At 51.9% G+C, this 13,308-nt stretch overlaps 1 protein-coding gene across 1 annotated transcript in view; it reads right to left on the bottom strand.

Moving 5' to 3' along the window:
- PDK2 (pyruvate dehydrogenase kinase 2) overlaps nucleotides 1-11,783 on the bottom strand; it is a 14,657-nt gene extending 2,874 nt beyond the window's left edge. Inside the window, exons 1-7 of the mRNA XM_006924788.3 lie at nucleotides 11,498-11,783; nucleotides 9,543-9,684; nucleotides 2,316-2,387; nucleotides 1,760-1,944; nucleotides 1,410-1,499; nucleotides 1,137-1,214; nucleotides 71-147 (exon numbers count right to left, since the gene is read on the bottom strand). Of these exons, the coding sequence (XP_006924850.1) occupies nucleotides 71-147; nucleotides 1,137-1,214; nucleotides 1,410-1,499; nucleotides 1,760-1,944; nucleotides 2,316-2,387; nucleotides 9,543-9,684; nucleotides 11,498-11,615 (762 nt within the window). The 5' untranslated portion in view covers nucleotides 11,616-11,783. The remainder of the gene's footprint in view (nucleotides 1-70; nucleotides 148-1,136; nucleotides 1,215-1,409; nucleotides 1,500-1,759; nucleotides 1,945-2,315; nucleotides 2,388-9,542; nucleotides 9,685-11,497) is intronic.
- Nucleotides 11,784-13,308: the final 1,525 nt, after the last annotated feature.

The following is a 13,308-nucleotide window of genomic DNA, read 5'->3' as shown; positions in this document are numbered from 1 at the left end:
AGATGAGTGAGAGAAGCCTAGCCCTAACCACCCCCACCCCCTACAAAGGACCATCCCCCAGCCTCCTTACCTTGAAGAGTTCAAAAAGTATGTGGTAGAGGTGGGAGGGGACATAAACCATGTGAATTGGCTGTTTAGATTTGGATGCTGCCGGGAAAGTCAAGACCAACGATAAGGAAATTATCAAGAGGTCACCATTCAGCATTCATTTACTCAGCATCTAGCACCCAGCACTCAACTTCTGTCCAGTGTCCATCAATCTGCTCGTCCATTCACCAAGCATTCATCCAACCAATCTATCCATTCATTTAGTGTCCATTCAGTCACCTATCTATCCATATAGTATCCATCTATTAGACAATGTCTGTCTGTCCATCCATCCATCCATCCATCCATCCATCCATCCATCCATCCAACATCCATTAATTCCTCTATCTACCCGTTCGGTGTCCATTCAGCCATCCAATTGTCCTTCAATATATGCATCTGTTCAAACATCTATCCTTCCCATCTATCTATTTATTCACAGAGTACAGATCCATCCTTCCATTCATCCACTGATTATGGATCCAACTAGCCATCATTCACCCATTCAAATAGCATCGATCTATCCAATATCCAGCCTACCAGCACCCACCTGGATACCAGAATCCCCTGGAGAGCTTTTGCACCTAGAGGGAGATGGGAGGGTTGCTGCCCAGGTGATTCTGAAACCAGCACCCTGCTTCCTAAGAATCACTCTAGCCTGGAGAGCTTCTTGGTATTAGGGACTAAATGTCTTTTCCTGGTGTCTGGCACAGAGCTTTTGTAAGTAGCAGGAGCTCAATAAATATATAATGGATCAATGAATAAAAAAATCTTAGACTCTGTTCTGGGCAGTATAAAGATGAATAAAATTCAGTCAAGGACCTTGCTTATTGTTTTTACTGCTTAATAAATATTTATCAAATAAATAATATTAATAATAATACAATAACAGCCCTGTTTTTCCCTTATCCAGATAATAGTTAATTTCCTGACTCCCCAACTCACCTTGCTCTCCCATGTCCCCAGCCTTTAGAGAGACAGACAGACAGACAGACAGACAGACACACACACACACACACACACACACACACAGAGCCTTGCTCACTCACCACTGATCTCCTGGATCTCCAGGTCAGGTGAGGCCATGTAATACTTGTCACACAGGAGCTTGGCCATGTCATAGGCATCTGAGAGAACAGAGGAATGGGGTGGCCCACCCTGCAGGAAGTCTTCTTGGCAATGACACTGGGCATCACCGACATTAAACCCATGAGGATATGGCCCCCACCCACTGGGGAATGGGTCACCCTCTGGCCAGGTAAGCTTGGAGGGGGTCACTGGGCTCCTTGGTAGACCAGGCTCACAGAGCGGGGACAGCTTACCTTTCACCACCTCAGAGACGCTGCAGTTGGGGTCAATGCTGCCGATGTGTTTGGGGTGGGCTGGGTTGGTGCTACCATCAAAGATCAGGGCTGCAGCAGGAAGGAGGGTGCTGCTGGTGGGGCCGCAGAGCCTGCCCTGCTCTCCCTCTTCCCCAGGGTTCTCCCCTCTCCACCTCTATTTCTGCTGCCCCTTCCCCATCCTCCTGCCCTCTCTCCTCTAACCCGGACCACTCCAGTGAGAGTTGTGAATACCACATTGGACACTTTTTAAAGAGGTGACATAATTTTGCATTCTGTAAACAGTTAAAACAATGAATTTCATGTCGACATTGACCGCCTGCCCGGCTCACTGTGCTGGTTGATGAGCATGCGGATAGAGATGCGGCTGAGATAGAATCGGTCCAGGAAGTACTGGATGTTCTGGTTGGACACGGGGTCATCGCCATAAGCATCTTTGTACTCCAGCACGCCCTGTGCCATGGTGGGCACCACATCATTATGGCGGTTCCGGATGGTGACCAGGGCCTCAGTGAACCTGCAGGGTACAGCTGATGTTGGGCCCCACCCAGGCCCAACTCCGGGGACACCTTCAGATTTTTTCCTCCACTTCTGACCTCTCTACAGTGTCTTCACCCACTTGACCCTTCCCAACCCAAAGATGGACACACAGCAAAGCCCACCCTGACTCCCCTTGACAGCCTGGATGCTCCATAGGGGCAGGGCATGGATTCCTTATCAGACTCAGGGCACATTGAGGGCAGGGGCTGTCTCCCCACTCAGACTGGATATCCCTGAGGGCAGGGGTCATTTCTTCCATCCTGCTAGCACTTCTGCCCTTGGGTCTGTGACCACAGATGTCACTGACCTATACCTGTTCTCCCTCCTCCAACCAGGGCCCTCACTTACTGGCTCAGGGTATGACGGTCCTCAGGGTCCTTGTCCAGAAACTCCATGATGTCCAGGAGACTCTGGACATACCTGTGCACAAGGGGTTGGGGCGGGGGGACATCACCTCAGCTCTAGCCCAGGCCCCCTTCCCACCTGACTCAGCTGCCCTCACTCTGGTTCTGCCCCTCCTGTGGGCACCACACAGAGCTGTGCTGGCTGACAAGCTACATCACAAATTCTCACTTCATGTCATCTGTATGTGAGTTTCTGACAACACAGGGAGTTATGCAAGACAACCTCTAATGTGTTGGTCCCCCTTAGAGCATCTTTGCTTTGGAATCTTAGAATAGGAGTCTTAGAAGGGCCTTGGAGACCACACCACCGATGAGGTTTCAAGGATGAGGAGACTGAGACCCAGATGGGACAGGGGAGACTTGACTAAGAGAAGTCACTCTACCTCCCTGAGTCCTGTCATGGAAACAGATCCTAGTATCTGTTGCATGCCATGGGCACAGCTGGCAGAGTGGCCAGCCCAGGGCTCCCACAGTGATGACAGCCTCACACCCCCAACCAGGGCTGGATGGGTATGGCCCAGGCAGCGGGAGCTGTGCAATCCACCTAGGGAATGGATTAAATGGTGGATGGGCAGGACCCAGGGTGGGGTGAGCAGACCCAGCTTTGATAAGCCCAAGAGCTCACTCTCCTCTGAAGGGCCCGGCAGGAATGAGCAGCTCTTTGCTGCCCCTCCATCTATAGGCCTGGTCGGGAGGCTAGTTTCCCCAGGACCTAGAAAAGAGCTGGGTAACCAAAGAGAGAGTTGGGAAACCCTGAACTCAGGGACAGCAGGGGGCTAGCTTTTGCAAGGGAGTCAGGCCTACCTGTGGCAGCAGCTGGTACCAACTTGGAGCCACTGTCCCCTGGCCCCCTAAGCCAAAATACCCACTGTTTCCCTGCCAACATGCCCAGCTCACAGCTTGTTCTCCTGGGGAAGGCAGGAGAGCTGACAGTAACACTTCCAGCCAGCAGGAAGGAGGGCCTACCGAGAGCCCTGAGTGGGAGGTGGGGGGGGGCGGGGGGCGTTGGGGCCTAACAGTCTCTCTAGAAAAGGCCCTTTCCTCTCTTGCTTAAGAGAAGAGAGAAGAGGGTGAGAGAGCTAGCTCTGGAGCTAGCTCTGCTGGGTCCCAGTCCTGGCTTTTCCACCTTGAGCCGTGTAGTCCTAGGTAAGTCATGGAACCTCTTTGGGCCTGACTTTCCTCATCAGGAAAAAGGAGGGTTTTATATCTACTGCTATCACTGCTTTTTGGTGAGGATTAAATGTGATAATTAGCACAGTACTTAGCACATAGCGAGCACTCTCTAAATGTTTGCTCTTGTTATGAATAGTGGTTCAAACATTGTCAACAGCTGAGTGCATCCTCTGACTCCCCAGGCAGCACATGATACCCTCCTCCAAGTTGTACTGAATATAGGCTCTGAATCACACCATGTTTTAATCTGTCATGCTCTGGACAGCCACCAATGGCAAGAATAGAGCTTTTCCAGCCCTGGTGTGCCCTGCCTGCTCGCCCCACCCAGGGCTCAGTACAGCATCCAAGAGGAGGCAGTATAGTCACTGATGGAAGAGCCCAGTGAACAGAAAAGATCAGCTTCCCGCCCTCAGCACCTCCTCACCATCCCTGCAGCCCCAGCAGACAATCAGAGCGGCACGCCTGAAGCCTTACCTCATCTTCCTGGAGAATAACAACAGCCAATACTTACACAGTGGCCATTAGTGCCCACCTGTGCTCAGAGTCTCACAGGGTCTCTCATCTCTCTGCAGCCTTTATAAGCATGCAGTACAGTAAGTCCTCACTTAACACTGTCATAGGTACTGTAATTTTAAGAAAAAACGACTATGACACAACCAATTTTACCATGGGCTAATTGATATAAATAAGAATGAAGTTCTTATAGCATCTCATCAGCATTATAATGAAATGACATTGAATAAAACAAAGTTTTTCAGGACCTACAGTATTTCCCCCTTTTTGCAGACAAGGAAACCAGCTCAAGGAGGGCAAATGATATGCCCCAGGCCACACACAGTAAGCCGCCATGCTGGAATTCAAACCCAGGTCTGTCTGATGCCAACTCTACACCACATGGCCAACTGCTCACCATCTACACTGGTCCTAATGGTGATGCTCTGATGTCGATGGTGGTGGCAGCCAGAATTTATTGGGCATAGGCCTTGTGCCAGGTCTCTGCTCCGTGCCCGCCTGCTCCCTTTCTTTAACCTCCATCATTACTCTGTGAGGTGGGTGCTACTGCTAGCCCCATTTTACAGATAAGGAAGTTAACCTGCAGGGCAGAGATTCTCTCTTGCAGGCCCATGTGATTCCAATCCCTTGTTCCCTTATCATGCCCAAGATAAAGCTTCATGCTCACATGATTCTTGGAGGGGGAAGGAACTGGGGGAGAGGACCTGCAAGTGTGCAATGCTGGGGACAGGTAGAGATAGGAAGGGTTGTTGACCAGCTGGAAATTGGAGAACCTGGAACCCTTCCCAAGACCCAGGGGGCAGGCAGAGAGGGAGGTGGTTGGAGCCAGGAGGTCCTGACCAGCTTAGTGGTGCTTGGCCAGGAGTGAGGGGAGTCGGAGTCCCAGTGCCCAGGAATAGGGTGAGTGCTTTAGCTGCTAGCATCAGCACTCCATAGCTGCCTAATGAACCATAGAGGGCAGAAAAGGGGACTAGTCACATGGCCAGTGAAGTACAGCAAAGGGCACCAGGATGGATTGGCAATGGGCAGTGCCTGCCAGCCCAGGTATGGGGAGAGCTGCCAGCCTCAGGCCTCGATCTCCAAAACTGTGAAGCAGTATTTAGAATCCTTGCCTGCCTCCTTCACAGGGCCATTCCTGCAGGGGAGTGGTCCTGGGTGTTCTCTTGGAAGGAAGAGCAGAAGATGAGAAGGATTTCCCCCAGGGGACCCCAGCCCTGGCCTGAAGCCCCCCAGGGGCCTAGCACACCAAATCTCACCCTTGGGCCAGATCTTCGTCCTAAAGGGAGAGACACCGGGGCTGGAGCCATGCTGGCTCCTGGGCTGCATACCCCTCTGAGGGTCGGAGAAAGAACTGAGCTTTGACATGGGAGGCCTGCAGGCAGTGGTGCAAGGACTGATGCATCACTTCTAGATTCACTTGCCCTCAGCAGGTAGAGTGGGGGCCCAACACAGTGCCTAGGGAAGGCTTGGGCCTGCCAACCTCAGCAGTAAATAAAGCCACGCAAGATTCGCTTGATGAGATCTGGAGCCTCCTCCCACTTCAAGGTAATGTGGAAGTCCCAACCCTTTCTTCTGGTTCTTTGTAGCCAGTCCAGTGCCCTGGATTTGGGAGACAGGAGAGGTGAAATTTGGGAGAGGAGAGGGAAGAAGCATGTGCGTGTGTGTGTTGGGGAGGTAAGGGAGAGAGTGTGTGTATAGGAGCAATGTTGGAATGAGTAAGCAGTGCTGGGGCGGGGGACACAGGCTTGTGTGGGAGCAGGAAGGAGCGCTAAGTGAGTGAGGGAGTGTGTGTAAGTCTGTGTGCCTGTGGGCATGCACCATGCACCAGTGTCCACAGCTGCTAGGCACAAGAAGAGTGAACAGGATGATGGCTGTATGAGGAAGGGAGAGGTGACAGACATGTCTCGCATTTGGAAGCAGAGGGGTGGCAAGTGTGGGCACTGAGCCAGGCTAGCTTGGGTCCCATTGCTGGCTGTGCCCTAAAGAGTCCACTGAACAGTTCAGGTCCCTGTCTATAAAATGGGATTCAGAGCAGTTGCCACTCAGAGGAGATGATGCAGGTCAGTAGTCTCTACTCTGATTATATGAACAGTGGCTGAGAGAGTCAATGGGAGGATTTGGCTAAAGCCCCAGCACCATGCCTGGCAGAGCAGGTCTGGGTGCCAAGAGCCTGCATGGTGATGGTGGTGGAGTCCTCCATAGGTAGAGTCTGGGGTCCACACACCTTGCTAACATGCCAGGGAGGTTCCTGTGAAGGTGCTCCATATGGCCTCCCACCCCACTCCCTGCAACCCCTGCAAAGACTCTATTAGTGACAGGAGTGGCTGGCATTGGATTCTACTCTGCAACTCTCCCTTCACCCTCCATTTTTGGGAAGCACATCTCTACCAACTCCACATCTCCCTCAGGCTGTCTTCCTCTCCTGAAAGGAATCAAGGTTGCCCCTTCTGTGCTCCAGCAACACTAGCTGTCAAAAAAGATTCTATAATGTGAATCCGACTTTCCCACTGACTTGCGATGTGAAATCTCTGACTCCAGGTCACTGCCCCAGAACACAGCACCCTGCCTTTCCCTTCAAGAATGCAGCCTCCAAATCACACAGCCTGGGTTGGCATCCCAGCTCTACCACTGACTACCTGAGTGATCTCAGACAAGATTCTCAGTCTCTCCAAACCTGTTTCCTCGTCTATAAAATGGGGATAATAGCAAGGCCCACTTCCTAAGGTTGTCGTGAAGGTTAAATAGTTAATATGTGGACACATTCAGAACAGTTCCTGATGCACAGCAGGCCCTCCAGATATGTTTGCTTTTGTCATCATCATCATTATCATTACCACACTGTCTAAGGGAACCTCTGCCATAATCATATCATCTTTGGCCTGGAGGTGCTGCAGCCTAGAAGTCCGGGACATCGCTTGTGTTTATAATGTTCCCCACACTTTCACATCTAGCAGTGGCATTGGACCCATAGAAACAGCTTGGATCTCCATTTTCCAGATAAGGAAGCCAAGGCTCAGAGAGGCCCCATGGTTTGACAAGGTGTAAGTGTCTGCCAAAGTCAAGCATGCTGATGCCACACCAAAGGCCTTCCACCACGTTCCAGTCACTTCCAAAACAGGGTTCCACGACATCAAGTCTATCTAGTTGAAATAATCAGGTTTATTTGGAATCAGGAATTCTCCACTCGCTCACAGTGATCCCCGCCGAGTGCCTCTCCCGGGCTGAGTGCAAACTCCATTAGCCGTCACCACACATGAATGATTGCCACCACCACTGCTGCTACTATCATTTGCACAGGGCTTCTCTGCTTTCTAAAGAGGAGGTTTTGTTCCTTATTCATCAGACTCTGAGACTACTGGCCCTCTTGCCAGGCTCCCTGGTAGGCTGTCTCCCTCCTCTCCCATACTCTGCCCACTTCCACTGCCTCCACCATCCAAACCCGCAGGAGGTTCTCCTGCAGAAGTAGGTCTGCATTCTCTCAAGGCAGCCACCTTGGCCCTGTCAGGAAGTCCTTCCTTCCCTCAGACCTCAGTCCCTCTTGCTGCAGCCAATGCCCATTCCGGAAATAATCTCAGCAGGCTGTCTCTTCAGTGTGTCGGACACTTCAGCAAGCCTTCTACCTGCTCTCCTCTAAGTTGATCATCCATTGGGAAGTGTTCTCTCTTGCCTAACGTCTTCTGCTGTTGGTTGACATTACTGAGAGAAGAATAAGTCAGGCCAAGCCTTGATAAGTGTTACTGATTTTCAGGAAGAGACTCCAAGGGGGCCCAGGGGCATCACGGGCAGTTCAGCAGCTCCCTGCCCCACCTTCCCCACCCTCCCCACCCTCCTCACAATCCCCTGGCTCTCCCAGGAACACAGTGTCCAGGGAAGGGCCTGAGAAGCCATGTCCTGGAGTCGAGGACCAGCTGGAGAGGCAGCCAAGTCGATCAGCCAGACAGAGCTGGAGGAGGGGTAAAAAGAACAGATGGCACCTTCTGTCTCATCCCCATGACTTCCAAACCGCCCCATAGCGGGAAATGCCAGTGAGCTCAGAAGTCTTGGACTAGGGATTAGCAAGGGGTGACCTGGTTGGGTTACACGAAAGTCATCTCTGTCCCCCCATCTCACCTTTAGCTTTCACTAACAGCACTCGGATGCCCTAGTCAGTGGTTTCCTGCCTCCATATCTTTACATAAGTAGGTGCTTTGGCCTTCCCTTCTTTCTAGGTCTAGCCTCACCTAGGTACCATGTAAGGCCCAGTAACACATTACCATTTCATGCGTCCATTTCAACTTCCCCACAACTTTCTGACTCCACTAACATTCACTGTACACTCACTATGTGCCTAGCCTTGTACAAAACACTTTCCTTCCCAAATCTCATTTAATAAGTACAAGTCATGCATACGCAGGTCCATGCATAGAAAAAAATGCTAGAAGGGCACTAACAAAACCTTACAAAGCCTTAACAGTGTTTGGTTATGGGGTGGAGGGTAGTGGTTGGCATTCTTTTCTACCTAATTTTCTGTTTTTCAAATTTTCTAGGTCTAGGCATCAAAGTGAACACATTACACTTCTGCAATGAGGAAAAAAGACCCTAATCCATGTTACTTTTAAGTAATTTTTTATTCTTAATTTAAATAAAACTAACTCTTCAGCAGCTCACTGCTCCTACCACTGTCTACGTAGCATTTAGTTTGCCCTCTTTTATCCTTCCCCTGAGATCAAGGGTTCCCCTGGCATGACATTGAACTGAAAGTCAGTCTGGTGCTCCTGAACCCAAAAGGAAACCACAGGCAGACCACACCCCCGACAGCCAGAACTAGCAAAAGATTTCTGCACAGGTGCCACTAAGGACCAACCACGATTAGCTACTTACACGCCCAGTTACAGAGTAAACTTGTTTATTCTTCATGTGACTGGTGTGAGCTAATGTCATCCAATTCCTGAACCCTGGACAGAGTTCGTGAGTGAGTTTTACTGAGGATTTCCCTCGCTACTGCTGCTCTGTGCAATAAGCTTTTGGTCTTTGCCCTCCAAAGCTCTTTGGGGATAGGTCCTGTGTTTATGAGTGTTTTCTAACATCCAAACAGTCTGACTTGTAGTTCATATTATATGATTTGAAGATTTGCTTCTTTCTGTTTGTTTCCCACAAAGTTACCCCACGTAAATATTGCCCCACAAGTGCTGGGTTTTCATGACCAGGGCAGAGGGGCAAATGCTGACATCAGCCTGATTTGGGGTTTTGGCTGTGAAAATGATTTTCTAGGTGGATCTAGGATTTCCAGAGAAAGGAGTGTGGTAGGCATAGGGCTGTCCCACAGATACAAGGCTAAGGGTTTGACCTTGTCCCTGTTCTGGCCTAGCATTCTGCTTGACCTTGGGCAACTCCTCACCCTCCCTGTGCCTGCCCTCTGTGCCTGTTCCCGCCTGGAGACTCCATCTCTGAGCCCAGGGCATCTGGCGATGGAGTGGAGGTGTGGGGATCTAGCCGGGGGTCTCACCAACTCTGTACCAGCTGCACCGAGGGTGTGCTCAGCACCCTGTCAGGAAGCAGGTTGATTTCTTTCATGATGTTGGCCAGGCGCACAGGCAGCTCCTGCCTGAGGAAGGTGAATGAGGTTTTCTCACAGGCATTGCTGGACCCTGGTAGGAAAGAGGGAGACATGAGCCCATAGAGCTGCAAACCATTGGAACCAGAGGACATCTCAGGGGTCAAGTTGATTAAATCCTCCACTTCCTGAGGGTTCAGAGGAGAAGTAACTGGGGGCACAGAGTAAGCAGTTCTCCTAATGCCCTGCAGTGCTCCACCCTCCCCACCACGCTGCCTAACCCTTTGGGGGGTTGCATCCTCTCCTCACCCCCATCTGAACCTGCTCTCCTTCAATCACAGGGTGCAGGGCCAATCCGGGGCCCACTTGGAGTTGCCTCTGGCCTAAATTACCTCACTTCTCTCTTTCTCTCCTATCAGACACTCACTTTGGGGGAGCTGATCTAGGTGGGCAGAACAGCCTGGAGAAACCATCCTTTCCCAGGACTGGGCCCTGGCTGAAGGGAGCTCTGCCTAGACCACTGTGGCTGAAAACTCCCAGTGCCATCTCTGGCTCATCTTCACCCAGGTTGGTCTTGATGACCACTGTAGAGCTACCCCTGCATTAATACCCACCCAACTGTGAGGCAGACAGGGCCAATGGATGGTAACCCAAATACCTTGGTCCTTGGCCTGGCTTCAGAAAGAGGGGGTGGAGGATTAAATGAGGCCACAAGCTACAGTCAGGAGACCTAGGTTCTAGTCCAGCTTCTCCTTCCAACTCTGTCACCCAGGAGGTGTCACCGTCTTTCTTAAAGTCCCAGTTTCCCCCACAGTACTGTAAGTGGACCACACTCTACCGTGAGCCCCTCCCAGCTGTGACATTTCTGTAATTGGGGTCCAGTCTGGACTGGACAGTTGCTCCAGGTTGGGAGCGGGCATAGGTGGCTTCCCCACATGGGGTGGGGGGAAGCTCAAACAGGGCAGGGTGCAGGCGGCGAAGTCCAGGGGAACAGGTGCTCCTTGTCCTGGCTGCCCCCTCTCTGCCCCCTCCCACCAGTGACGCAGATGTAACCTGAGCCAGGCAGGTCAACTCTTAAGAGACCTGGGCACCCCCACCCCCAACTGGCACCATGGAAATACCACGTGGACAGACAAGTCCCACACAATGTCTGTTTCAGTCACCACATTGGCACAGCCTTGCTCTTGCTCCAGAGCTCCCCGCAGAACGCTGTGGAAGGTGATCCTGGCCTAGGAACCCAGGGGCTGCCAAGGGTGGGTACAAGTTGCCTGACTCCACCTCATGGTGCCCTGGGCTCCTGCCTAGCTGGGGACAGGCACCCAGACCCAAGGGGATTTGATCTTCAAGTGTCCTTGCCCACTGGGCCAGCTGGGGGCCAGCTCCTTCATTGGGTGGAATTATCCTGGTCAGGGTCTCTCTCCTTTGGGCATCTTCTGCAAGAGCCCCTTCCACAAATGACCCCTGGATGCCCAGCCCAGGTCTCCTTCCATATGACCGTACCTCCAAACGCTGTCTTGTTACTCTCACCAGCATCCTCACCCCCACCCCCATTTCCTCTCTGTCTCCCAGTCTTATCATCAGGACCCTTTATGCCTGAATGCTCTCCAAGGCCCCTCACAAAGCCCAAGAAGACACCTAGGATCCCTCCTTCTTAGGGTCCCCACCCCCCACTTCCCATTAATAGTCCAGTCAAGAGTCTCTTCAGCCAGGGTACCCATAGCCTTTTCAGGCCCGGCTGTCGCTGCCTCCCTGTTAACCCTTTCTTTCCTGTACGCCTTCAAGCAACCCTTCCCTATCACTCAGGGCCTCTCTTCTCTGCGCTTATCGTTCCTGGACGGGACCCCTGCGTTCGCTCCACTCAGCCCCCGCGGGTCCCGGCGCCCAGACGCCCTCTGCCCACTACGTACCGAAGTCCAGAAACTGCTTCATGGACAACGGGGACGGAGAGAACTTGCTGAAGTGCTCGATGTACTTGGGTGCCCCTGCCAGGGACGCATTCTTCAGCAGCGCGCGGACCCAGCGCATGGCGGCGGCACCGCGGTTGGGATTCGGACCGGGGTCCAGGCACCGGTGGCTCTGGCGCTCGGCTCGGCCCAGCCCTGCCAGGCGTCGCGGTTCGGCCTCCTCCTCCCCTCCGCGGCCCTGGCGGTCCTCCAAGCCCGGCCAATCAACTGGAGGCGGCGCCCCGACGCCGCCAATGGCCACTCACAAACAACTCTGCAGCAACCAATAGCCTGCAGCCTCGGCACGTGGCTTTCCCCGGGCCCGCCCCTTTAACCCGTGTTGGCTCAGAGCCGCGAGTTGTTTTCTCCCGGCGGTGAAGAGATCCTTCCCTACCCCGCACACTCGGCTGGATTCCCCTCCGAGCCCAACGCGGATTAACCCCTCCCTTCCAGAGACTTGCTATTCCGCCTCCTTTTCCACTTTCCTCGCTCCCTTCCCGAATCACCTTCACTTGCTTACCCTGAAATTGTCTGGGTAGCTTACAACGAATCCCTGTCCTCCCAGAGGAGCCCGTGTCACTTGTCTTGATCCCGACCTGCTCTCCCTCAGGGGGTTCCCAGTCCGGATGGCAGTGACTGAATGCTCGCAAACTTCAGGATCAGGATGCAAATCCCCATAATCCCTCATTAGGTGCGCAGACCACCCACTTCCACAGGCATCCAAGTAGTTCAGGAAAAGGCTTTTCCAGTTTAAAAACACCCAACGTCGAAACCCAGATTTAACGACCAGCAGTGGTGGAGACAGCCCCTACAATCAGTGCTACGAGTGCAGTTTTCAAAATAAGTTTATTTTATTATTCTCTAGCTCATTTGACCCGAGAAAGCAATCTTCTCCGCCCTGGGCTTCCTGGAAAAAGTCCTGGAAGGGGATTTGTGCTGGGAGCCGGGAAGCCCACTCTTCTCCAGCAGCCCCGGCTCTCTGGTAGGAACGTAGCACGCCCTCTTGCGGTCTGACGTGGTATCTCCTGTCGCCCGACTCGCCCCTTTGATGTTTGTGCTCTTCACTGTTCTGTCCTTGGCCTGAACTTGCCAAATGCCTAATATATACTAGGCTTTGTGCCAGGAACAGGGAAACACAGACAGAATTAAGATATGGTCTTTCCCCTCGCTTGTTTTATTTCTCAATTTGGGAGATCACTTCAAAAATAAATAATTAAATAGGTATAACAGAATGTGATTATAGCCAACATGAAGCTATATGCAGGGGGTCACAATGGGAGAAACTCTCAGCTGAATGAATAATAACCTACAGGCCAGGCACTGTTTGCATGCATTTTCTTATTTAATTCTTCAGATAACTCTATTGTGCTATTATTATACCCATTTTATAGATAAGGAAACCGAGGCCCAGGGATCATTCTCAACTACAAATCTGAACTTGTTACTTGCCTTGCTCACAGTCTTTCAGTGGCTCCCCACTTCTTACTAGAGCCTTTCGAGTTCTCAAGTGATCTGCTTTGGCTTAACTCTTCAGCCTCATCTCTCCATGTTCCTCTGCTCAACTTCCAGCCATACTTCTCATCTACTTTGAGCCAGCCTCCAATCTCCAAGTTGCTGCAAATGCTGTCTCTTCTGCCTGGATCATTCTTTTTTCTCACCTTTACCTTCCCGTTCTTCAGATCACTGACGCTGCTGGGTTGAGTTATGGGCCTCCTCCAAGTGTTCCTTGACCTCCTGATCTTAGTACCATTTTAACTCTCACCACACAGAGTGGT

The sequence above is a fragment of the Pteropus alecto genome, unplaced genomic scaffold, assembly GCF_000325575.1.
Source record: "Pteropus alecto unplaced genomic scaffold, ASM32557v1 scaffold98, whole genome shotgun sequence".
Classification (NCBI taxonomy): Eukaryota; Metazoa; Chordata; class Mammalia; order Chiroptera; family Pteropodidae; genus Pteropus; species Pteropus alecto.
Note: the sequence above shows the minus strand (reverse complement) of the source record. Positions and strands in the feature narration are given on the sequence as shown.